This window comes from Brassica oleracea, chromosome C7 (genome assembly GCF_000695525.1).
Source record: "Brassica oleracea var. oleracea cultivar TO1000 chromosome C7, BOL, whole genome shotgun sequence".
Taxonomy (NCBI): domain Eukaryota; kingdom Viridiplantae; phylum Streptophyta; class Magnoliopsida; order Brassicales; family Brassicaceae; genus Brassica; species Brassica oleracea.
In genome coordinates this window covers 47,100,328-47,125,708 of record NC_027754.1, presented here as the reverse complement: position 1 = coordinate 47,125,708, position 25,381 = coordinate 47,100,328, and the positions used below count along the sequence as shown (strand labels likewise).

At 37.5% G+C, this 25,381-nt stretch overlaps 7 protein-coding genes across 8 annotated transcripts; 6 read left to right on the top strand and 1 right to left on the bottom strand.

Annotated features, from left to right (window-relative positions):
* Positions 1-2,420: 2,420 nt before the first annotated feature.
* On the top strand, positions 2,421-4,974 carry LOC106305050 (calcium-dependent protein kinase 18). Its single transcript, XM_013741428.1, has 12 exons — positions 2,421-2,766; positions 2,916-3,046; positions 3,131-3,172; positions 3,255-3,366; positions 3,452-3,530; positions 3,607-3,776; positions 3,855-3,981; positions 4,051-4,166; positions 4,245-4,352; positions 4,435-4,497; positions 4,567-4,740; positions 4,810-4,974. The coding sequence occupies exons 1-12, from the start codon at positions 2,428-2,430 to the stop codon at positions 4,972-4,974; spliced, it is 1,626 nt and encodes a 541-aa protein (XP_013596882.1). The 5' UTR covers positions 2,421-2,427.
* Positions 4,975-5,285: 311 nt separating this feature from the next.
* Positions 5,286-6,947, bottom strand: LOC106304422 (transcription factor bHLH11). Of its 2 annotated transcripts, XM_013740831.1 has the most exons (6): positions 6,812-6,947; positions 6,421-6,708; positions 6,226-6,344; positions 6,010-6,137; positions 5,605-5,916; positions 5,286-5,508 (listed from the first exon to the last, which is right to left on the bottom strand). In XM_013740831.1, exons 2-6 carry the CDS (start codon positions 6,498-6,500, stop codon positions 5,410-5,412), a joined length of 738 nt encoding a protein of 245 aa, XP_013596285.1. In that variant the 5' UTR covers positions 6,501-6,708; positions 6,812-6,947; the 3' UTR covers positions 5,286-5,409. The 2 variants fall into 2 exon arrangements, with proteins under 2 accessions (XP_013596285.1, XP_013596284.1); XM_013740830.1 differs by having other exon boundaries at positions 6,421-6,947.
* Positions 6,948-9,293: 2,346 nt separating this feature from the next.
* On the top strand, positions 9,294-10,147 carry LOC106301773 (chaperone protein dnaJ 11, chloroplastic). The gene has a single exon (XM_013738245.1). It carries the CDS (start codon positions 9,392-9,394, stop codon positions 9,875-9,877), a length of 486 nt encoding a protein of 161 aa, XP_013593699.1. The 5' UTR covers positions 9,294-9,391; the 3' UTR covers positions 9,878-10,147.
* Positions 10,148-12,590: 2,443 nt separating this feature from the next.
* LOC106306374 lies at positions 12,591-14,999 on the top strand. Its single transcript, XM_013742966.1, has one exon. The coding sequence runs from the start codon at positions 12,846-12,848 to the stop codon at positions 14,820-14,822; it is 1,977 nt and encodes a 658-aa protein (XP_013598420.1). The 5' UTR covers positions 12,591-12,845; the 3' UTR covers positions 14,823-14,999.
* Positions 15,000-17,791: 2,792 nt separating this feature from the next.
* LOC106306375 (cold shock protein 1-like) lies at positions 17,792-18,951 on the top strand. The gene has a single exon (XM_013742968.1). It carries the CDS (start codon positions 17,900-17,902, stop codon positions 18,659-18,661), a length of 762 nt encoding a protein of 253 aa, XP_013598422.1. The 5' UTR covers positions 17,792-17,899; the 3' UTR covers positions 18,662-18,951.
* A 1,636-nt stretch (positions 18,952-20,587) lies between these two features.
* LOC106306104 lies at positions 20,588-23,117 on the top strand. The gene is made up of 4 exons (XM_013742578.1): positions 20,588-21,582; positions 22,243-22,409; positions 22,508-22,592; positions 22,673-23,117. The coding sequence occupies exons 1-4, from the start codon at positions 20,717-20,719 to the stop codon at positions 22,866-22,868; spliced, it is 1,314 nt and encodes a 437-aa protein (XP_013598032.1). The 5' UTR covers positions 20,588-20,716; the 3' UTR covers positions 22,869-23,117.
* A 194-nt stretch (positions 23,118-23,311) lies between these two features.
* On the top strand, positions 23,312-25,319 carry LOC106306107 (rac-like GTP-binding protein ARAC1). The gene is made up of 6 exons (XM_013742580.1): positions 23,312-24,176; positions 24,340-24,427; positions 24,524-24,697; positions 24,789-24,853; positions 24,938-25,003; positions 25,086-25,319. The coding sequence occupies exons 1-6, from the start codon at positions 24,078-24,080 to the stop codon at positions 25,185-25,187; spliced, it is 594 nt and encodes a 197-aa protein (XP_013598034.1). The 5' UTR covers positions 23,312-24,077; the 3' UTR covers positions 25,188-25,319.
* Positions 25,320-25,381: the final 62 nt, after the last annotated feature.

Here is a 25,381-nt window from a genome sequence, read left to right as displayed (position 1 = left end):
CGTATGACCATATGATTAATTAAGAAGTAGCCAATATTTTTTTTCTGTTTATTCAAACGGACATAATACCTTCAATCAAAATATCCTAACATTTGGGTTTAGGATTTAAAAATATGAACTCTTTAAACATGTTAGTTCAAATTTTGAAATATAGCATATATATGTGGTGTTCAAAAAAAAAAGCATATATGTGTATATATATGTACATGCGGTACATCTCCTCATTCGACAAATAAATATACTATTGTATGGAAAATCAGATGAACAAATGAAAAAACTTGGAGAAATGTGAAATAAGTCTGATTAATCATTGATCGGTTCAAATATTACAACGGAAGACGTTATTTTATATACATTATTTAGTTTCTTCAAATTTGCTTTCAATTTTCAAGTTTTTTAAAAACGATTTGATATGTTTTGTTTCAAAGATTTTGTAAGATATTTCAAGAAAGTTACAAAAAAAGATATTTCAAGAAACAACGACAAATAGAAATAAATATGAAAGACGATCTTTCTGTCGACAAATTGGAAAATAGGTTTACGAGTTTGGCTTCAACTGAAACATTAAACAGGGGAGAGATAAAATTGAATATGTATCTTATATGAAAAACGTTAAAAGTGACACTATTTGTGAAAAGAGAATAGAGAAGTAAAGTAAAAACTAAACCCCAAATGTAGAAGATGTGATTTTGTCGTATTTATAGAATTTAACCTATCAAGAAAGAAAGAAAGAAAACAAAAATAAGAGTGTGTGTAGGGACAAAGGAGCAGGAGACAGTGAGAGAATTAGTCAGGTGGAATAATGGGACAACACTTAGCTGTCCTGAATTGGCGTGCCTGAATTGGCGTGTCTGTTGTGGTTATAACTTATATGTATACATGATCCCTCACGTTCTTCCTTACGCCACGTCCGATTCATCAACCCACTTTTCTACTCTTGACTTAACCAACACAAATTACCTATATGGATAAATTTAGATACGTGTTAACGGCAATGAACATATCTATTATTTGTTGTTGAATGAGTCTTATAGTTGGGTTCAGTGCCCAGACAGTAGAAGACATCAACGTGGATATATATCTGGAGCCTCACTAACCACACAGTTTGATTGTATGAGACTAATTTGATTGTATATATGTATTTAGGTTGCATGACAAATTAATGTGGTTTAAACGTGATATTCTAAACGACGATTTTCTTAAATAGTTATTTTTAAGTTTTTGTCACAAAAATAATTTTTGGGAAAGAAAAGACCAAAATAGCATGTTTGTCTTAAACTTTTTAAAATTTATTTTTTATTTTTAAAATTTTGAAATTCTATCCCAAAACTCCACCCTTTAACTCTAAACACTAAGTATAAATTAGTTAACCCTAGAGTAAAAATATATTTTTACCTTTTAATAAAACTTATTTTGGTCATTTTCTTCATTAAGTACTATTTTGTGAAAATAAACTAAAAAAGTCAGTGGAAGCTCCCTTAGTCCAATTGTTTAACTAAGAGTTCATTAATGCTTCTACACCAGCAGATCCAGTTTTAGCGATTTATCAAACAATAATGCAGGCTACAGAGAAATGACTTACAAGGGATCTTCAACATGGTGCAAGTAAACTCGGTCAGGCGTGATCTTCGTAAGACGGTTCTGCAATTAGGCGTATATCCTTATAAGGCAGATAGTATTGTCGGTTCTTGGATCGTCTATGTAATATTTCTTATAATTGTAATATCATAATTAATCAGCGTTAAAAAAAAAAAAGTCGAATTTCTCTATTTTAAATACTAAACATAAATGTAAAATATCTGAAAAGTTGAATTTTGTTATCTTAAACTGAATTGAGATTATATGCTTTGAAAACTGATTACTCATATTTTTATACCTTCGACAGTTACATGTATAGAACAAATATAATACAGACAAACCTTTAGAGAATATTACAAAAGAGTTGATTTTGTAAGGTAGGTATGATATGAGGTGCGTAGTTACAAGGCTAAGTTAGTCACCGCTTCAGGTGATAGAATTTAGATTTTTTCTTTTCCTAAACTTACAGAATTTGAGTTTGAAGTGGTTAGGTTTGTAAATGATTAGCCAATCTTTAATGGTAAAATATATTATGATTCTTTTAACAACATCCCGAATGAAATGCGAATGGAAGAAGATAATTAGTTCTAATGGTTGTCAAAATTAAGGTTCGGTTTCTTGTTCCGCAAGCTATATAGATTTTTATCTACGAAATTTGCTGTCACAGTTTCTGTTTCTTTTGTTTCTAAAAAGTGTCTACCAGGTAACAAAGATAGAAAACTTGTAACAAATGTAAACGTTTGAGTCAACCCTTCTTCCTTCCATGTCTTTATCTCGCTCATTCTCAATCTGGCATTTATGTCAACTTATCCTCCATTAGAGACCCGAAACCGAGGCTTTAATAGCGTCATGGGTCTCTGTTTCTCTTCACCTAAGACCACCGGACATGGAACCAATCACCCGAACCCTAATCCGCCAACAGATATACCTAAACCGCAACCTCAGGCGAAGGGGAGAGAGAAGGTTTCTATTAAAAACAAGAAGACGACGAAGAATAACAAAATCCAATGGAGGCACGTAGGAGGGAACCCGTTTGGTAAGCGCATCGATTTTGGATACGCCAGGGATTTCGATAATAGATACATCATCGGGAAATTGCTAGGACACGGCCAGTTTGGTTTTACTTACGCTGCCACCGACAACAACAACGGTGATCGTGTCGCGGTCAAGAGAATAGACAAGGCCAAGGTAAAATATTTTTGGATTCACATATCTATTTGGTAACCTAAAAGTCCAAACTTAAATTATTTGATGCTTAGCGTCCAAGTACGCTCTATTTTCAAGATTTTTTAATTAAATTTCTTGGAGCCAATATGGTTTGTGTAATTTGGTGGCAGATGACTCAACCGATTGAAATCGAAGATGTGAAGCGAGAGGTTAAGATACTACAAGCTTTAGGTGGGCATGAGAATGTGGTTGGGTTTCACAATGTCTTTGAAGACAAAAGCTATGTGTATATAGTGATGGAGTAAGACACAAGTTATTCTCTCTCTTTAATCATCATTTTCTTTCTTGTGCTACAAGAATCTGAAACCAACCCATGGATTTTTAGGTTATGTGAAGGTGGTGAATTGCTAGATCGAATATTATCAAAGTAAGAGTAGTAATAGTTAAGAAGAATGCTTAGACTTTCGGTAGATTATTATCAAGTTAATTTATGTGTATATGTTTACCAGGAAAGATAGCCGTTACACCGAGAAAGATGCGGCGGTTGTGGTGAGACAAATGTTGAAAGTTGCAGCTGAGTGTCATTTACGCGGTCTGGTTCACCGTGATATGAAGCCAGAGGTAGGTATGGTTTGATCTGATGCCTCAAAGTTGTAGATTCATAATCTTCCTCATCTAACAAGAGTTTTAATTTGTCCTTCCACAGAACTTTCTGTTCAAATCAACAGAAGAAGATTCGTCTCTAAAAGCTACAGATTTCGGTTTGTCAGATTTCATAAAACCAGGTAAGTGTTTCAACTCTTTGTCTCTTCTCAAAATGATGATATGTTATGGAGACGGGCTTTATGAAAAATATGGCAGGAATGAAGTTCAAGGACATAGTAGGAAGTGCATATTATGTTGCACCTGAAGTGTTGAAACGTAGGTCAGGGCCTGAATCAGATGTTTGGAGTATAGGTGTCATCACTTACATTCTTCTCTGTGGAAGAAGACCCTTCTGGGATAAGACACAAAATGGGATATTCAATGAGGTGTAGTGATCACAAACCAATCTATGATACGTATGTTCATGCTGGTGTTTAATACTTCCATGAAAAAGAAAAAAACAGGTCATGAGAAAAGAACCTGACTTCAAAACAAACCCATGGCCAACCATTAGCGACGGTGCCAAAGATTTCGTGAAGAAGTTGTTAGTAAAGGAGCCGAGAGCACGGTTAACAGCAGCTCAAGCACTATGTATGTGATTCTTCATAGCCATTAATGTTTTTGGTTATATTTACTGATCTTGTGGTTGTGGTTTTGCAGCACACTCATGGGTGAGAGAAGGAGGCGAGGCTTCGGAGATTCCAATAGACATATCTGTTCTTGAAAACATGCGTCAGTTTGTGAAGTTCAGCCGCCTTAAGCAGATTGCTCTGAAGGTAATCAAGAAGACACAACAGAGATTGTGTTTCATATTCATATGAGTTTTTACTTTAACTGAGGCGTGTTTTTAAAAGGCTCTAGCGACGACAATCGATGAGGATGAGCTGGATGATCTCAGAGACCAGTTTGATGCCATTGACATTGACAAGAACGGTTCCATTAGCCTTGAGGAGATGAGGCAGGTAAGAAAGAAAACAAAACTTGCATCGCAAGTCAACGATTCAAGTGCACAACTGCATAAATTCATTGATCATTTTTTCACAGGCTCTTGCGAAAGATCTTCCTTGGAAGCTTAAGGATGCAAGAGTAGCTGAGATTCTTCAAGCAGTAAGTTAATGGTCACTCACCGCCTCCACTTTTTTTTTGTATTATTCAAACATCCATCTGTCTTTGCAGATAGATAGCAACACTGATGGGTTGGTGGACTTCACTGAGTTTGTGGTTGCTACTTTGCATGTGAACCAACTAGAGGAGCATGACTCTGCCAAGTGGGAGCAGAGGTCAAGAGCAGCATTTGAAAAGTTTGACGTAGACAGAGATGGGTTTATAACACCAGAGGAACTAAGATTGGTCAGTCTCATACTTCTTATATTCCCCTCAATTTTTCATTATTGTTTTATTAATTTTTTGCTCTTGTAGCAAACGGGTTTGAAAGGCTCCATAGAACCACTTCTTGAAGAGGCTGACGTCGATGAAGATGGGAGGATCAGCATCCATGAGTTTCGCAGACTCTTGAGATCTGCAAGCCTCAAGCCAAGAACTGTCAAAAGCCCTCCTGGTTACCAGCTTTCTAGAAAGATGTAAATTACTTAACACTTACAAACAAATAGAAACATGAATATTTTATTGCCTCTCATATACAGAAAACATTGTTTATAGTAGTCACCATCTGTTTTTCTTTTTCTTTTTCTATCAAATCAAGAAAATTGTATATAGGCTATATGTGATTTGAATATTGGATACTGAAGATCACCCATATGGTCTTAAGGTTTGGGAATGTTACAACATTCTTGGTGTCTTACTATAACATAGTTGCGTTGCAAAGAGACAAGTAAATGGTTTCTATACTAAAAGATTGTAGCTCTCATTCTTGTTTAGGAACTAGGAACCGATCTGAGCAGTTGATTTTGTTATTTTTTTATTTGCTTGTGATTTTAAAATACATGACTACAGTCTACACATAGTTCACAGAATTTTACTTGGCTGGGAATTACAGAGTTTATGACTTGAAAATGTTATTTACAATACACTATCTGAAACAGCTTGAGATGATGAGTAACTATTAGATGAGCTTGCAGTGATTGCCGAGTTTCCTTTCTTCTCTTTACCAGAAACATCCTGCATGGAAGCAACTTATGTCAGTCCCTGAACTATATACAATGTTCACAGCACAGAAAGAGCTTATTAGTCAAAACTACTGAAGAAACCACTCACCTCTTGATCTGAAGAAGAGGCATGGATTTTAAGCTCAAGCTCTAAACCAGCATCATCTTTTTGTTCGGCTGAATATGGCATAAAGGTAGAGCATGGGCTAGGTAAAGGTGCAGGATTTTGAGTGGCATAGAGTGGAAAAGGCAGAGTGGAGACTGGACCCTGAGTTATTGCAACTAGAGGGACAGGATAAGTGTAATGTGGAATCCATGGGACCATGGTTCTGACTTTATGTTGATATTGAGCATTAAGAATATCAATGTCGGATTTAAGAGATGTTTTCTCCTCTCTTAGCTCGCTCTTCTCTTGAATTAGCTGCGTTCAAAACAAAGTGGAAGATGATGAAACCAAGTAGAAACTAACAATAATAAGAGCATTGGAGAAGTTAAAACAATCAGTCATCAGTACCTCACGAGACTCTTGAGAAAGTGTGACATGCTCAGCCTTTAGTCTATCAACTTGAGTCATTAAATCTTTCAGGGTTTGTATTGTGTCAATGAGAATTGAAGCTTTGTCACTCTTAGGCCTATTGGGATCTGCAAGCAAACCATTAGTCTCAGTTTAGGAGAAAAATTTAATAAAATTGGAAAAAATTCTGTTCTTCTTGTTGATATAAATATATACCAAGTGCATTTCCGAGCTCAAGAAACTGTTCATTGAGCTTATCTCTACGGATCCTCTCTCGGTCTGCCTTCTTAAGGGAAGAAACTGGCTCCTTCTTCACTTCCACCATTTTCTCAGGCCTGAAGAAGAAGAAAATTAAAAAACAAATGAAACAACGAAAAAAACTTGAAAGTATACATTTTCAGGCCTCAAAACCTGATTGAAGAAGAAGAAGCTGAGGATTCATCAGATAAGGAGAACTCAGAAGAAGTTTTGAGCTTCTTGGTTTGCTCCATTGCAAAGTAATAAACTCTCTTCCTGAAACTAAAAAGGATATAGAGAGTAGTAATGCGTTAAGATATCAAAAGTAAGTTGGTTTCTTCTTCTTCTTCTTCTTCTTCGTTAGTATATAAAAAACCGCTGTGATAATGCATGGTGGTGGACGCCGACGAGGCATATCAATAACTTGTGCTCCCCACACGCCACCATTTGAAGAGATGTGATCTGCTTAGGTCCAGTAACAGTCTACTAAATTCCACGTGTATAATGCACGATGCAGCTTTAATGGAGTGGCAAAGAATACAGAACCTAAAGCAAAACAGCATACCTCTCTGGTCTCTGCCAAGGACTTAAAATTCTAAAACGGGTTATGATATCAAACATGTTGATGAGATTCATGTGAATGTTTAAATAAACTAATTTAGTAGTCACGAACGAGAGATTTAATCTACTAAGCTCAGGTACACTGTAGAGAGTAGAGACTAAACGATGTCCGTGTGGCGTGTGTAGTTAATGTTATCCATCTCTTGAGTCTTAACCAATGTGCAACGTTCCTGGATTTGGCTTCTTTCCACGTTCCTGTCTCTATCACTTTATCCCTCTTGTCCTCATTTTATACTAATGTATTGATTCTTTTGGTATGATTAGCTTTTAGCTTCGTAAACGCAGTTAAATATTTATATGGTAATATACTAATGTTACAAATTACAAGTTGCAGAAATGTAATTGTAAGGTATGTTATAATTCACATGGGATACGTCTACGCGTAAACGTATGTATGTATAATGTAATTAAGTATTTGTTATATGTTTTTTTAATGGACGATGACGAGAAAGCTAAAAATGCTTATGGAAGGGAATGTGTCACCCACGAATTGGTGGCGTCAATCTTGGACATCACTTGCAATTGTTTTATTCAATTTTTATACAAAGTAAAACTTTATGTTACTTGGCTTTTGAATGTGTCAAAAGTCTCGGATAAATTTTCCTTAGGTGATTTTAAAAAGAAAAATTCCTTATGATAACTATTTTTAAGTTTTTGTCACAAAAATAGTCTCATCAATGAAGAAAATGACCATGATAAATATTATTATAGGGTCAAAATACAAACTTATAGGGTTAACTAATACAAATTTATAGGGTAAAATAGCGCTCATTTATAAGTAGTTATAAGTTTAGATTATAGGGTTACCTAATCTAAAATTAGGGTTTAGAGTTAAAAGATTGAGTTTTGGGGATAATGTTTCAAATTTTAAAAAATAAAAAATAAATATTAAAATTTTCAAAATAAAAAAAAATTGATTTCGGTCATTTTCTCTTTTGGACACTATTTCTGTGACAAAAACTTAAAAATGACTATCTGAGAAAATTGTCTTTTTAAAAAACTAAGATTAAATCAGTATGATACACTAGATTTAGAGAATTATTTATATAAAAACAACTGAATCGACCGGCACGTACTAAACACAGCAATTGTATTTAGATAGAAAGCTATTGCAATTTTTGTTTGTTTGGGTATCCAAGATAAGCAAAATACGTGGTTGGAGAAGAAATGTAGACTATATATGATTACAATAGTTTGCTTAAAAAAGAATCACTCAGTCACAATCATAAACCGAATAATATATGGTCCATTAGTCTCGACGTGATCGACTTGCATATGGACTAATTAAGGAAGAGTCGAATCAAACTGCAACGGGCAAGAGCTCTTTTCATAAGTTGGTCCCGTTTATGACACATATAAACGTAATGGCCTTGACTACGCAACTTAATCTTGTGAAGTTAGTAATTTTAAAACACTATATTGGATAACTTCGTTACTAGGTGTAAATAATTTCTCACTGATGGGTTTACTGAAACTTCCACGTGAAAAAAGCTTGCTCATTCAAAAGTTACCATGCAAATAGGGTAGCTTGTATTGGTAAAAAACAATCAAATTTTCAAAACTTAATCATTCTTGATTTCAGCTCTTTTGAATAATCTCCTCCAAATACACAGAATGGAAATAAAATAACTCAGACGACTTTTCTTCTACGAATATTTAGAATTTTCCTTGATTGAGACAACCAATAATCTCTGTCTAAAAAAATAAATTTGAAAATATTAGTATTTAACTGTATTAAAGAAACAGTTGTCGATATCATTAAAGTTCTGTGAGATAAGAAAACATTTTCTCCACGAATTATATTCGAGATTTATACAAGGAAAAAAAAAAAGAAATGTCACATAAATGTTTAATATGTTTGCATGGTGGGAAGCAATCGTAAAATACATAGAGACTTTTATATATCTTCTGAAAAATATATTCCTGTCTTCTCAGTATCCTACAAACAATGAATGCTCGAAACTGCTTTCTTCATACAAGTACCACAATCCACAATAATGAAAATAAGAAGAAGAAAAATATCAAATTTTGAATTTCCATCAAAAATTAAAAAAAAACATCTACATGTAATTAAATTAGATTTTTGTTTTAAAAGTTAAATTAGTTACTGGACTATTTTTGTTTTAAAAGTTAATTTTTAGGTAATTTTTTAATATGACAATTACAGCCACAACACAATTTGCCACTATGAATAAAATCTTGCGTACATTCTTATCTCTACTGCAATAATTCATACAGGATAAGCTTCTTTATCTGACTCAGCAGTCAGCACCACAGGATCCGACCCGATTATACTCTAATTAATCCGACCCGTCTTTTAACATTTTTGTCGTATGTAATTAAAAAATAAAAACTAATAAGGACTTGATCACGCAATTAACGACTAATCGCCTCTCCCCCCTATAAATAAACCACTCAATTACTTCCTCTTCTTCAGTCTCTCTTCCTTTCCCTCTCTCGAACAAGAAGACAACAACTCAAAACGCAGAGAAGATCTCCCGAACGACACCGTTTCATAGCAAAGATGCTTTCTTCCTCTCCAACTTCCTTCACTCATCCATTCCTCTCCACGTCTCCGCCTCTCTCCCCCATATCTCCGCCGTCTCGCTCACCTCGCCTCCCGCCGCCTCTCGTCTCCGCCTCTTGCTCCTACACCTGCACGGAGGATCCGCCGAGGCTGCACCAGATCCCGCGGCGAACGACGCCGGCGACCGCTTCGCTCTACGAGATTCTGGAGGTTCCTCGCGGCGCGACGGGGCAGGATATCAAATCGGCTTACCGGAGATTGGCTAGGATCTGCCACCCCGACGTGGCGGCGGGAACCGATCGGAGCAACTCTTCGGCGGATGAGTTCATGAAGATCCACGCGGCGTACTGTACGCTCTCTGATCCTGAGAAACGCTCTGTGTACGATCGGAGGATGCTCCGGCGGAGCCGTCCGTTGACCGTCAGCACCTCCGGGATGGGCAGTTACGTGGGACGGAACTGGGAAACCGATCAGTGCTGGTAGCGAGTTGACTCGGTGATCGAGTTAGCTCGAGTTAATTCGAATTAATAAAACACGGTTTGTATATAGGAAGCGATAAAGCTCGGTTTAACGATGTAATAGTAGTAAGTGTGCTAACATACGCCAAAAGATAAACGTACGCTTCCTCCCTCCCCGCGAGGGCGATCAGCGCCGTTTGTTTCGTGTTACGAAGGATCTACGTGTGTCTTTTTTTACCTTGTGAATCCTGCAAGTACTTATTAATGAAAACAAAATAAATTCTGTTAGTAATTACTTTGATCATCTAGAGCCTAGAGCTGATCTTTACTTATGGTTCCAATATACCTATTTTCAGTGCATAATGTCTCAAGTAACCAAAAGAAAAACAAATCTAACTGATACGAATATGCTTGGAGCAGTTTCATTTTCTACCAATTGTCAAGGTTCATATTAAGTTTTCGTGTGTTTTGTGTTACTCTATGAACTTGGGTTGGTCTCTGTTCTCTGGATGGAAATCAGGAATCTCGACGATAGGTAGAACACATCAATAAGTCATTATATATTTTGTCCCACAAAGTACCTGGTATTTCAGAACACGTGAACATGGCCAATGAAAGCAGAGTTAGGCCTAAGAGCATTTCCAATGATGCTGTATAATTTCCTCTATGATTCTCAGTAAAATGGAGTAACAACCATTGGATTAAAACCAATTCTATATTAGAGTTATTCTATTTTAGTAGAAATTATAGAGCACTATGGGAGATGGTCTAAGTTGAGAGATTCAGCACTAAAATGATATTTAGAGTCGATAAATGTGGAGGCTAAACTGGTTTTATCGAAAGAATAGTATGTGCATAGATGTGTCTGTCGTCATTATAGTCTAAATACATTATATATATGGTATTTGGGTCCCTCTTTTATCATTTTAAAATCAATATAATGTTTAATATCACTAGAATGATATTGATATCTTCTATTCGGTGTTCTGTGCTGTGTAATATCAATTGAAATCTGAAATCAAAATTGGGAAACGTAGATGAGATATATAATATAGTTTTGTCATAATTATTCGGCTGATATGGTCAAACTGTAATCTCTTGAACTACTATTGCAAGAAGAAGAATAAGATTGAACCCTAGACAATAACACATGCATGGTGAGATGGAACTTGGGTGCACTATAGGGACATGATAAAAGGCAATGCATACTTTAGTTTAGTTGAAAATTATTTGCATGACTTTGTTTAGTAAATACTAATCTTTAGGTTTATTGGGGTCTAGAGGCGACAAAAGTACGGGCCCACGAGATTGTGGAAACTGGAAAAGTAACTCATGTTGCCTCTTTATAAAACATAAAAACCTCATGTTGCCAAGTGGTTAGATCTGCTCCTGCTATAAATTATTGCAGTATTTTGTCTTAATTTGTCGGGACTTAATACATAGTATTGCATACTTGAATGTATTTTAAAATCCATATACTAATATCATTCTAGAAGCTAATGATAGTGTCATTTCTTTCTTTCTCCAAGCATATAAGCCGAATAAAAAAAGAACCCCCAAACTTCTGGCTCTTCTTTCTCTTATGTTTGTTACTGTCTTCTGTTTGATAGTATTTGATTCAGCGTCTTTTATGTATAGATGTTTTCGATGTTTAACTGAAAGACGTGCTCCAGTGTGTTATATGTACAAATAGATTCACTGTGACCACGATGTCTTTGTTTAGGAGGAAAAAAAACATTTTATTGAACTAATATGATCACTTTTTATGATTAAACATAAAACGAAGGAGGAAAAGCCGAGCAGAACACGCTCATTTCTTGAATAAGATATGTTTCAGTTATTAAGTTAGGTCTTACTTTTTATCATTTGGGACAAATATCAAATGTTCGTTTTCCTCGTTATTTGCATGCATATGTATACAAATAACACGAGATAAAATCATTATAGATTCACGTATTTTTTATATTTGTAATACTACTTGATATAAGTGATGAGAACAATATTCTTAACGAAGTGTGGTGAAGTAACATTTGCTTATCATCTCTAAAATTTTACTTTGACAAAAAAAATATCTCTAAGTTTTAGTGGTTTATATGTATGAATCATTTAGCCCTTATTTGGATAGTATATATTATAAATTATTCATTAACTGTTTAAGTTTCATAAATCTCAAATGCAGCCTTAGAATATATATATTCTAGAAAACAAGTTTGGTTCTCTCTCTCAGAATAAAAACAAGTTTGATGGATAAATGAAGTTTTTCTTGTCAATAACTAGAAGCCTATAACTACAGAATGTATGAAGGCATACAAAAAAATTCAACAGGTTATTCTGTAATTATCCTTTTTAGAACCTCAAAAATATAATTATGTAACATGTCCCAGAAATAAATATGGTTGGTAGTAAGTGACATTCGATGTAGCCAGTGAGAGTTGTAGAAAACCCCAGCTAGCCTTAACCAATAAATGCAATGTCTCTCGGGGCCCAATATAACTTATCCAGTCACATCTTTAACAATATAATAAATTTTCACTAAACTTTTCAAAAGCTTTCGTAAATCATTTGAATTTTCTATCATTAAAACTACTAAAATTGGGCAAATCACAATCCAATAATTAAAATCGAATTGCTTTTGTATTCATTCAACATGCCTATGTTTTCTTTGCCACCTTAGAATATGTTATTATTCTGCATTAGAAAATCGGATATGATTCCAGAAAAAAGTATATTAATATATATGACTGACAGAAAAGCCTACGACGACTTGGTAAACTGACAAGAGTAATTTACTCCGACAACGAAAGCCGGCGAAGACCGACGTGTTCTGTAAGAAATACATTAGAAATGACGAAACCGTGTTCCAAAGACCAAACCAAACCAAACCCCCAAAAACAAAAAGCTTTATAATCTTTCTTCATTATCTTTAAAAAATCAAGATCAACACCGTTCCTAATTTACATTGATCCACCACACCAGCTTTGAGTAGCTAATCGATGGATGATCTAGCCAAGCAGATTCTGACACGACCGATTCAACTCGCAGACCAAGTGGTCAAAGCCGGAGACGAAGCCACAATCAACAAGCAAGAATGCGCCGAGATCAAGTCCAAAACCGAGAAGCTCGCCGCTCTCCTCCGCCAAGCAGCGCGTGCGAGCTCCGACCTCTACGAGCGCCCCACGCGCCGTATCATCGACGACACCGAAAACGTTCTCCAGAAGGCATTGACCATGGTCCAGAGATGCCGCGACGACGGCTACATAATGCGCCTCTTCAACATCATCCCCGCCGCGGCATTCCGGAAAATGATCTCTCAGCTGGAAAACTCCGTCGGCGACGTCTCGTGGCTCCTCCGCGTCTCGACTCCCGCCGGTAACGACGACGACGAAGGGGTCGGTTACTTAGGCCTTCCCCCCATAGCAGCCAACGAACCGATCTTGTGTTTGATCTGGGAGCAAATCGCGGTTCTGATGACCGGTTCGCCGGATGATAAAGCCGACGCCGCCGCGTCCTTAGCATCCTTAGCGAAAGACAACCCTAGATACGTGAAACTGATAGTTGAAGAAGGTGGAGTCAACCCTTTGCTGAAGCTTGTGAAAGAAGGAAAAATCGACGGCCAAGAAAACGCGGCGAGGACGATTGGGCTATTGGGCCGAGACCCGGAGAGCGTGGAGCAGATGATACAAGCTGGTGTTTGTTCAGTGCTTGCGAATATTTTAAAAGAAGGTTCCATGAGGGTACAAGCCGTTGTAGCTTGGGCCGTTTCTGAGCTTGTAGACGGTAACCACGCCAAGTGTCAAGAGCTGTTCGCTCAAAATAACGTTATCCGCCTTCTCGTGAGCCATTTAGCGTTTGAGACGGTTCAAGAGCACAGCAAATACATGGTCGTCGCGGGTAGAGCCACGTCGATGCATCACGCCGTCGTGATGGCCAGCAAAACTAGTACTAGTAGTAAAGAGAATCTCCCCGCGCTGCACGAGGAGGAAGATAACGAGATGCATCCATTGCCGAATCAGATGCATAGCATCATCAAGACCACGATGGCGATGAAGTCGGTTAAATCAGTTACCGGCGACGACGAGAAACCGCCGCCGCCGTCGCCGGGGAAGCCGCCGGAGAAGAGCTACAGCGGAATCAGCAAGCCGTTCAGCGCGGCGCATCATCAGTCGCGAAACGCGTCGGTGACGAGGGGGAGGGAGCTCGAGGATCCGGCGACGAAGGCCTACATGAAAGCGATGGCGGCGAGGGCGCTGTGGAAGCTCGCGGTGGGAAACGCGACGATCTGCCGAGTCATCACCGAGTCGCGAGCCTTGCTCTGCTTCGCGGTTCTGCTCAAGCACGGAGACGAGGAGACGAAGTACAACACGGCCATGGCGATAATGGAGATCACCGCCGTGGCGGAGGAAAACGCCGATCTGAGAAGATCCGCGTTCAGACGCACTTCCCCCGCGTGCAAAGCGGTCGTTGACCAGCTGTTCCGCATCGTTGAAAACGCAGACGCGGGATCGGACTTGCTCATCCCCTGCGTTAGGTCAATAGGAAACTTAGCTCGCACGTTCAAGTCCGCGGAGACGCATATGATCGTCCCTCTGGTGAAACTCCTCGACGACGGAGAGCCGGAGCTAGCGGCGGAGGTGGCAGTTGCGCTAGGGAAGTTCACGACGGAGGATAACTTCTTACGGAAGGAGCATTCGAGGACCATCATCGACGCCGGAGGATCGAAGCTTCTCGTGCAGTTAGCGTACTTCGGGGAGAACGGAGCTCAGATTCCGGCGTTGGTTTTGCTGAGCTACGTGGCGATGAACGTGCCTGACAGCGAGCAGCTGGCTAAAGACGAAGTGCTGACGGTGTTGGAGAGGGCGTCGAAGCAAGCGAATGTGATAGAGGAAGAAGACATGGAACATTTGTTGTATGAAGCTAAGAGTAGACTTGAGCTTTATCAGTCTCGAGGAGCCAGAGGCTTTCATGTATGATTGATCGATTCATGATTGAACGAAGAAGCTTCGTTTCTGGATCGCAATAGAAAATATAATTTTTCACATTTTATTCAAATGATATTCTTGTACATGACTGTTTTTGGAAAAGAAAACTACATCCACTACTATCAAAAGTTTTAATATAACACTTTCCAGTATTCAATCTTTTTTTTTTGGCTTGGCATTGAGAAGGCAACATTTTGCATCTGATTAAGAGTTTGTTATTTCACCAAATTTTTTTTGTAAATGTCAACTTACCAGTATTTTTTTTTTCCAACATTATTAGTACTCTTTATATTTTTATATCAAAATAATATATTTTGCAAACATAATTAAACTCTTTTGTCCAATTGTCGACCAAGGTTTTAGGCTCTAACTGAAAAGTATCCATTGATGATAATAGTTTGTAGTAAATCTGTTTTCGACTAAGTTATTCTGTTTTTTAGTCGATCAAGTGAAAATGTTTTTCATCTATTAACCCTAAAAATAAAGAAAGTTGACTAATATGTTACTCATTTTTTTAACAACTTTAATATGTTATTCTCTATTCTAGGAGAAAAATGTTACTCCAATTATCATTTTTTATTAGAAAATTGCACCCAATAACTAACAAAAAAATTTAAATTAAATAAGTAACCAAAACTCAATCATCTCTCTTCCTTTTTCTTTCTATCTCTCTCTAAAAATCTAATTTTAATTTTTTTTTGGTTATTTTACCAATCTTCCCTTTTTATTTCTTCTTTTCCAACTTTTTTATCATTCCATTTTACTCTATTATTTGCCAATCAACCCCTTAGTTATTCTACGAAGAAAAGATGGAATTGGTGGATTCTCATAAAATATGATTTACTGTAAAAGATAATGAACGCAAGTTTACTAGTGTATATTAACTTTGTAAAATATAATAATGAACGCAAGTTTACAGCATGTTGCAAATTGTGAAGTTCTATATATACTATGAATTGTTTTTTGAAGCTGAATTTTATGTTGAACTCTTTGGCAAATCTTTATTTTTTTGTCAACAGAGTTTCATTAATGGGTCAAAGCCCTAAACAGAACGAAGCCCACAATTTAAAACATAAAGGGGCACAAAAGCCCTAACGAAAACAAACAGATTTTGGGCCGTCAGCCCAAAGGAGAAAACCGTTGCAGAAGGAAACCAACAGGTCACCACCACGTGTTCGATCGCTCGGCCATCAATGGACACGCGTCAGGCTGGGAGTCAGCTTGCTTCCGCCGGTACCAGAGAGGAGATTCGACGGATCTCCGCCGTTGGCGGAGACATGATGAAGAAGAATCACTCACTCGGAGCAGTCTTCGGCCAGATCCAAATCGATCACCAGATCGACGTTTCGAGAAGAAAGACAATCGTCTTCAATCAACTCTACAATCTTTGATCTTCCTGTATGAATAGCAGTCATCTTTAATGATGAGAGAAAGCCCGAAGATGAAGCGGTCCTAGCAAAGGGGAGGAAGAAGCCATCAGAGATAATAGAAGAGAGACGATTGAGAGTAGAAGATGCCGGAAACGCCAATCGAACATAACCGGGAAGATCTCGGTGATAAGTCGCTGCCAAACACCATGGGAGTTTGACGCGGAGTCAAAAGCTGGCCGTCTATCACCGGAGGAGAAGGGATAGGCGCCAGAGACAAAAGCCGAAAGTCCACCAAAAGATAAGGTGCGACTTCGGAGGCGATGACCGGTCGAAAAAACTCGAAGCCGGTTGAAAGATGCCAGAATCAAACCGGCGATATGTACAAAAAGCTTCATCAGATCTCTAACTCCGTAAAGGATAAAGGTGAGGGAACGGAGTAGAGAAAGAAGCTTATTGGATGTACTCTTTGGCAAATCTTCAATGTGAATAAACCAAACGATACTATCATCCGTCTACATTTACTTTCGTTTATTACTAACCAATAGAAAATAAAAATAACATCCGTAGATTAGGCCCATATGAGAAACTCCTGAACCATGAACCCAATATACGATCCAACAAGTGACCCAATCTTTTCAAATCATTAAATGATTAACGCGAAACGAAGGGTCAGGATTCAAAAGCTAAGCTGGACGCGTGCAACGGTGCTAAGAGTTGAAAATGAAGTGGCAGAGTTTCCCAAATTCCCCACTCCCGAAGAATCCTCCACTCACATCTGTATAAGACACAGTCAAATTAGGGTTTGATTACATTCAAGACCATTCCGATGGTTTATTAGGTACTTTGTTTTGAAGTGAAAAATAGAAAGATGAATAAAAAATAAAAAATTATTATATATAAAAAGTAAACAACATTTTTAGTTTAAACTCTATTTTGGAATGAAAAATAGAGTGGAGTTAAAGATGTTCTTAAGACATCTCCAATCCTACTCTAAAACCCACTCTAAACTCCATTTTGCAGTAAAATCATCTTCAATACCACTCCAAAATCCATTCCAAATGGAATAATAGATATGATTACTCCAAATATGGAGTAAACCAACTCATTACTCCAAAATGGAGTTGAACTTTTTTATTTATAAAATAGTCCTCTATATTTAAATATTTCTATTTTTAATAAAATATTATTATAAATAAATATATAAATATTATTTCACTATATATATATTATAAAAATTACTGTTAATATTTCTTAATTATATAAATATCCATCTAGTGAACTATTTTATGCAACAAAAAATATATAATATAAAATATAAAAGACCATACATATAAAAAATAAAAGATAAACACCGTATAAAAGATATATAATATAAAATATAAAAGATCATACATACGAAAATAGACTATTTTGCAAATAGTATAAATGAAAGATGATATTACTAATTTTTTAATAACATAAAACATAATATATTAAAAATATTCTATTTTGGAGTAGGAAATGAAGTAATACATTGGAGCAAAACTTTAATTTTAAGTAGAAAATTGATTATTTTGGTGTAGAAAATTGAGTAATACATAGGAGCAATGCTCTTAGTGTTGCTCAACCAACTCTTACCTCCTCTCTATATATACACAAACACGCCGATGGTTTTTCTCAACCCCAATCCCTAATCAATCACTCAAATCTTATAATCCGATGGCGTTAGAGGATCAATCCGCGGCGAGATCCACCGGGAAAGTGAACTGGTTCAACGATTCCAAGGGATACGGTTTCATCACCCCCGACGGCGGCGGAGAAGAGCTTTTCGTTCACCAATCCTCCATCGTCTCCGAAGGTTACAGGAGTCTAGCCATCGACGATTTGGTCGAGTTCGAAATCACTCAGGGAACCGACGGGAAGACCAAAGCTGTTGACGTTACTGCTCCCGGCGGCGCTCCTCTTAAAAAGAAGGAGACTAGCTCCCGCGGTGGCTCCGCTAGGCGAGTCGGCGGCGGCGGAGGGTGTTATAATTGCGGCGAAGCTGGTCATATGGCTAAGGATTGCCGTGACGACGGTGGTGAGCGTGGAGGAGGAGCGTCTTGTTACAGTTGTGGTGAGTCTGGTCACTTGGCTAGGGATTGTGTTCAGAAATCAAGCGGCGGTGAACGTGGAGGAGCCTCCGGTGGTGGCGGGTGCTACACTTGCGGTGAAGCTGGTCATTTTGCTAGGGATTGCGTTCAGAAAGGAAACGGCGGTGAACGTGGAAGCGGCGGCGGCGGTGCTTGTTACACGTGTGGTGGAGTCGGTCACATGGCGAGGGACTGTGCGACGAAGAGACAGTCTGGTACTTGTTACGAGTGTGGTGGTACTGGTCACTTGGCGCGTGATTGTGACCAGAGAGGAAGCGGTGGAGGTGGTGGAAAGTGCTACAAGTGTGGTGAAGGAGGTCATTTTGCAAGGGAATGTTCTGTTGCTTGATTTACTTCCTAATCAACAAAAGGATTAAGATGAATTTGAGTAATGTATAAGTATTTATCTTACTCTTGGTCTTTGTTTTATCTTTTTGCTGAATATGGGAATGCTGAATTTGCCTTGTCCTTCTGTTGTTTTTTGAGTTTTATTACTATTATTGTACAAAAGGGTTATGATCCTTTTTTTTTTTCTGTGATAACTATGCAAGTTTAACTAGATTTGGTTTCTGATATGGATACTGTACTTTTGTTCTTTTTGCTTATGTCACTTTGAGTTTTGTCCTTTTTATTGAGTTGTTACTGGTTTCAGTTTATTGCAGTCTTTTTTTTTTTTTTTTTTTTTTTTTTAGTAACTTAATTGAGTTTATTGCAGTCTTTGTACGTTGTACGGGATGCTTGACTATAGAATCAAACCTATGTGTTCGCTTTACACATTAATTTTGACACAAAGATCAAGCCAATCTTTGATTCTTTTACACAAGAGTCGCTGCCATTTAGGATTACGTTGTATTTTTAAATTTTAGATTAATCCAATCTAGCTTTAAGTTTTGCTCACACAGTCGAATTATCATTGGTAAGATAGTACTGTAATACACACACAAAAACCTGACTCGGTTAGACAGCAGCCACGTCAACCCAAAACTCTACAGTAATCAACTGACATTAACAACTATTCATTTGAAGGTTCCAAATAGCCATTTGAGATGTCTCTTGTTAAAGTTTTTGATGAGAGACCTCTTTCTCAAACGTTGATGATGCATTTGGGTAGTTTTCACAAAACGTGAAGAACCATCATCTCACGTACACATGTCAAAAGAAATAGTCAAGTGATCACATATTAGACATCTCGTAGGCTCCAACCGGAATGGATGTTTTTGGAATAAAAACTTCCGGAATGCTTAATTCCTATGCATTCCAAAAATTGTTCATCATTTACAAAAGAAAAATGAAAAGGGTATTCCATTCAATTCCACAACATTCCATATTATTCCAAATAAAATTTTAACTATCATTTGAAAAATCATTCCAAATCAAAAATGTTCATGAACAAATGGAATGCTGATTCCATTCCACAAAATTCCATAAATAATGATTCTTATCATTCTATATATTCCTTTTATTTGTCACCAGTTACACCCTTAGGTTTTTTACTGGGCTTATCTCTGGAATAACCAAAAAAAAAGAGAGAAATTAGATTTTTAGAGAGGGGAATAGAGAGGTAGGAAGAGAAAGGAGGAGAGAGAATATGATTTTAGTTAGATAGTGAATTATGTTGTTTTTTGTGTTATTGAGCCCAATTTCCATTTTTTTATTCTTGTACTTGTGTAGATTTTTTTTTTCTTTTTTTTTGTCTAGATTTTCTTTCTTGTAATTGTTTGTCTTTATTTATACATATTAATTACTTTAAGATCTAGTGGATTGTTTTCCCAAATAATAGGTGACAGTTATATATAATTTTTCATAAAATTAGTATTTAACTCTGTAAATTACCAACAATTGTTAAAACAAAACAACACTAAAAAGTTTTGTCATCATTAGACCTATTAATTATTTAATCTTGTATGATACAAATTAGAGCAAAAAGAAACAAAATTTCCTTCCTTGTTGAGATAAGAACCATAGCCAATTTATACATCTTCATAACTTTCAAATATGTCATTTTAATAGGTTCATTTTTTTAAATGAAAGAAGATAACAATTACAGCATATTATTTTGATAAAATGAAAACATTCATCATAGTCACTGATAATCTGTAATATAATTTTGGATAAAGCTTTTTTAAGAAATAAAGTTTGGATAAGCACTGGTAAATGTCCTTATAGTTATGTATTAAACCGTTCCGGTTAAGACATAAGTACGCGCTCTTCAAACACGCAACACCCACGTCTGTCTGTAATCCGACAGCTAATTACTTAACAGTTAATAAAAAGTACACTCGCTTAATATCTCTCACTTTTTCATTTTTTTGCCCAAATCGTTTTCACATTCATATGAAATAACCAAACCTTTCTTCTTCTTCATTTCCCTTCCTCCTCTGTTTCCAACTCCCGGCGAGAAAAAATGGAACCTTCTCCAAGTCCCAAGCTTTACCCAACCATCGACACTTCAACCACCACCGCTCCTCTCCCGATCTCCTCCTCGTCCTCGTCTACCAACAATCTCTACCCCTCACTCGACGTGAACGATCTCGTCAACAACATCTTCCCCGATCAAACAACGACGACAGCCTCTGCTCCTCCGGTATCAACGGAGGAAGTGATTCTCACAATCCACGGTGCGATCCTCCACCTCATCGACAAATCCTACAGCGTCGAGCTCGCCGTCGGAGAGCTCCAGATCCTCCGGCTCGTTCAGGGAGACATCACCGTCGCGGTTTTCGCCCGCGTCGCCGACGAGATCCAGTGGCCGTTGACCAAAGACGCACCCGCCGTGAAAGTCGACGAGTCTCACTACTTCTTCTCGCTCCGACCCGTTAACGAATCCGGGTCGGATCACCCCGCCGACAACAACGACATATTAAACTACGGACTCACCATCGCTTCCAAGGGACAAGAACCGTTGCTGGAGAAGCTAGACGAGATCTTAGCTGACTACAGCAGCTTCACGGAGGAGAAAGTGGAGACCGCGATGGATTTAACGGCGGCGAAGGAGACGTCGCCGTCGGAGTTGACGGGGAAGAGGAAGAAGATGGTGGAGAAGCAGTGCACGGCGTACTGGACGACGCTGGCTCCCAACGTGGAGGACTACAGTGGAGTGGCGGCGAAGATGATCGCTGCTGGCTCGGGACAGCTGATCAAAGGGATACTTTGGTGTGGAGATGTGACGATGGATCGTCTCGTGTGGGGTAACGACTTTATGAAACGGAAGCTGACGAAAGCGGAGAAGGAGAGAGAAGTTAGCCCTGCTACTCTCAGACGTCTCAAAAGGTACGATCTTTATTTTTTGTTTATTTTCTTTGTTTATTATTACTTCCTATATTTCATATTAATCGTTGTTCGTACACGTAAATTAACGAAACAATTAATTTTATATATTTTCTATATAAACATAATTACATATATCTAATTATATTTTAACCAATAGATAATAAATTTTTGAATAAAATTAATAAATTTTGCATTAAAATTCGAAAACAACACGAGAAAAAAAAATTTGTATGAACAACACTTGATGACGGAGAGAGTATTATTTTTTATCAATCTGGAGGTGATGCAAGCCTTCGGCCTGACTAATCCTCCAAAGTCGGGCACAATTGGTGGTGTAAACCCAACCGGTAATTGAACTAGGGGCGCAATAAATATAACCGATTTTAAGCACTAACAGTACCGGTTTTACACGTGTGCGGATGGTGTTTTTGCACTAAGTCCCTTGTCATTTCAGTAGTTAAAGTACTAAGGTCTTGTTTTGTCAAAAAACATTTAGATTAACGTCCTAATTTTGGATTTATAAAGATACAATAACAATTTTGGAGAAAAAAAATTTGAGAACTAAACCAGTAGTCCATTTAGTCAAATGCACCGCTGGTTTTTTCAGTTTTGTTTTATCTTTCAGGATTGTGTTTTGAGACTTATTGGGTTGTATAACAGAGTGAGAAAGATGACGAAGATGACGGAGAAAGTGGCGAAAGGAGTGCTTTCCGGGGCTGTGAAAGTTTCTGGATTCTTCACTAGCTCAGTGGTGAATAGCGCAGCTGGGAAGAAACTATTTGGTCTTCTTCCTGGAGAAATGGTTCTTGCAACACTTGACGGATTCAGTAAGAGAGAATTATTATATACTATTATCTTTGTATACATCTTGAAACTGAACTTTGTTTTTGTCTTATGTGTGTGTGTGTGTGTGTGTGTGTGACAGACAAGGTATGTGATGCTGTTGAAGTAGCGGGAAAGAACGTTATGAAAACAACTTCAACTGTTACTACTGAAATTGTCGATCACAAGTAAGTACAAAAAGCCAATGTGTTTCAGTGTTATTATATTTGATCTGATGATTTGATGTTTTTGATATTGTGTTTTGGAGGTATGGAGCAAAGACAGCTGAGGCGACAAACGCTGGGCTTGGAGCAGCTGGGCATGCTCTTGGAACGGCGTGGACAGTGTTTAAGTTAAGACAAGTTCTCAACCCAAAGAGTGCAGTTAAGCCATCATCGCTGGCTTCAACTGTAATTAAAACGGCAGCTAAAGAAAGGAAGAAGGGGAAAAAGAGTTCCAAGTAGAGGAGTTGTGTTGTTTTGGACATCAGAGTCTCATTGCCTTGGTACAGAAGCAATAACCAGATTAAAAAGATTAGGGCTTTTGGTTATTGTTGAAAGTAAATGGATTTATTTGTACAAACATGGAGACAATTTTTTTATATTGGGTTTGATTGGTAACCTTCGAAATATCATTAACTGAGAATGATACTGTTTTTTTTTTGTATGTCTTGATTTTCTCTTTTGTTTGAGTAGTGAATGTTCTTTTCGTTACATGCTCTGTTTTTACTCTGCATCGGCGCTCATTGCCATTGTAAGACTTTCCAAGAGCAAGTACAAGAAATCAAGAACTAGAATTGAGCAATGTCTATATATTAAAAATTGAAGAAGGGTCTATGGGGGAGAAGTATGTTTTGTCAGCTGGAGAAAGCAAAGTATGTTTTGGAGAAGCCTTATCCTAATCTAGGCAAAGCATATTCACATTTTTTTCATTTTATGCAACTAGTTATCTTTGCATGTTTGTTGACATATATATATACATTATTTGTATTTAGATTATTTGTTATGTATGTGCATGACGCATGAATGTCGGAGATAAAATTATTTAAATATTATGTGCACGATAGTCTAATATTTTAGACAATTTAGTACTAAACAAGGTACATAACGAACATAATAATGTTCCATAAGAGAAATGGTTTTGTCTTGCTGACACATTGAATATGAATCACGTTATTTTTTAGAAGATGTCCATAATATTAAAACTAAAACCAATCAAACAGAAAAAACAATAAACATTAGAAAAAGGAGGCAAAATAATAGGGGAGGTTGGTGGCAGAGATGATGCCATTACATACCCATTAGAGAACGCTTCAATGGCAATTATTTGCGGACATCACTTTCTACTTTGTCTCTTTCTCTTTCTCTCTGTTGATCCAAATTCATCGTGTTAACAAATCATCACAACACATTCACCATGTTCTTCCTCATCCTCCTTTGATCACGTCTTTTGTGTGTTCTCCCTCGCCATTTTATTTTCTTTCTGACATTTCCTTTTAGGCTTTCCACATTTACATAGGTTTTTATTTGTGCGGGAGATGGTTAACTGAATGTAAATGGTAGACGGTTCAGAGGAATTGGCTTCATATTGTGGTGTTCCTCAGGCGTAGATCTGAGGTTGATTATTTCTTTCTCTGTGTGTGTATTGTGTGGTCATCACGTGTGGTTTAGGCAATGAGTGCATCAAGGTTCATAAAATGCGTCACGGTTGGTGATGGAGCTGTTGGCAAAACATGTTTGCTTATCTCTTACACCAGCAACACCTTTCCCACGGTAATAACATGAATCCGACATTCTTGGCAACATTTGTCATCTCTGTCTGAATATATATTTAATGTGAATTAATTGTGTTTGGTTTCTTTTGTTGTCTGATAGAATGAACGTTAGAGCTTTGTAATGTATATTCACTAAGTGTTCTTTTTTTCCATGGGAACAGGACTATGTTCCGACTGTTTTTGATAACTTTAGTGCCAATGTGGTTGTTAATGGAGCGACGGTCAATCTAGGCTTGTGGGATACTGCAGGTAAATGATGAGGACCCATTTCATCATCCAGAGTTTTCGCAGTTAAGGCTATGGATTTACTATCAAATATTATGTCTTATACTATATGTTTTACAGGGCAGGAGGACTACAACAGATTAAGACCATTGAGTTACCGTGGTGCAGATGTTTTCATTCTAGCCTTCTCTCTGATTAGTAAGGCTAGTTATGAAAATGTTTCCAAGAAGTGGATCCCTGAGTTGAAGCACTATGCTCCTGGTGTCCCCATCGTCCTTGTTGGTACCAAACTAGGTATCTTACTCTTCTTCCATCTCTTGCTTTGTTGCATCTGAATCTTTGGTTTGATACTTGGTCTTCTTGCCCTGACCTTGTTTTCTGTCAGATCTTCGGGATGACAAACAGTTTTTCATCGACCATCCTGGTGCTGTCCCTATTACCACTGCTCAGGTATGAATATTTGTTATATCTCCTCAGTGCCATTTTCCCAAAAAAAAAACAAGTAAATCATTTTGCCTGACTCACCATTAAAAGGGAGAGGAGCTCAAGAAGCTAATTGAAGCGCCTGCTTACATCGAGTGCTCTTCAAAATCACAAGAGGTATATAAATCTTAATGAACCATTTTTTTCAATACTGGCTTCCATCTTTTTGATGTAAAATCATGTGTGATATAAACTGCAGAACGTGAAGGGAGTCTTTGATGCAGCGATCAGAGTGGTCCTTCAACCTCCAAAGCAGAAGAAAAAGAAGAGCAAAGCACAAAAGGCTTGCTCCATTTTGTAATAGCTTATGGAGAGGCTAAGAAGCTCTTTGATGACAGTATTTGGTTTTTTTTCTTTCTTTTTGTTTCTCTTCTCTTCTTTTCATTGTGATTGCTGTCTCTTTAGTTCCTTAAAACACTATCTATTGGTTTAATTGTCTGTTTCAACTGATAGTTCCCTCTCTCTCTCTCTCTTTACCATTCTAATTGGTTTGTT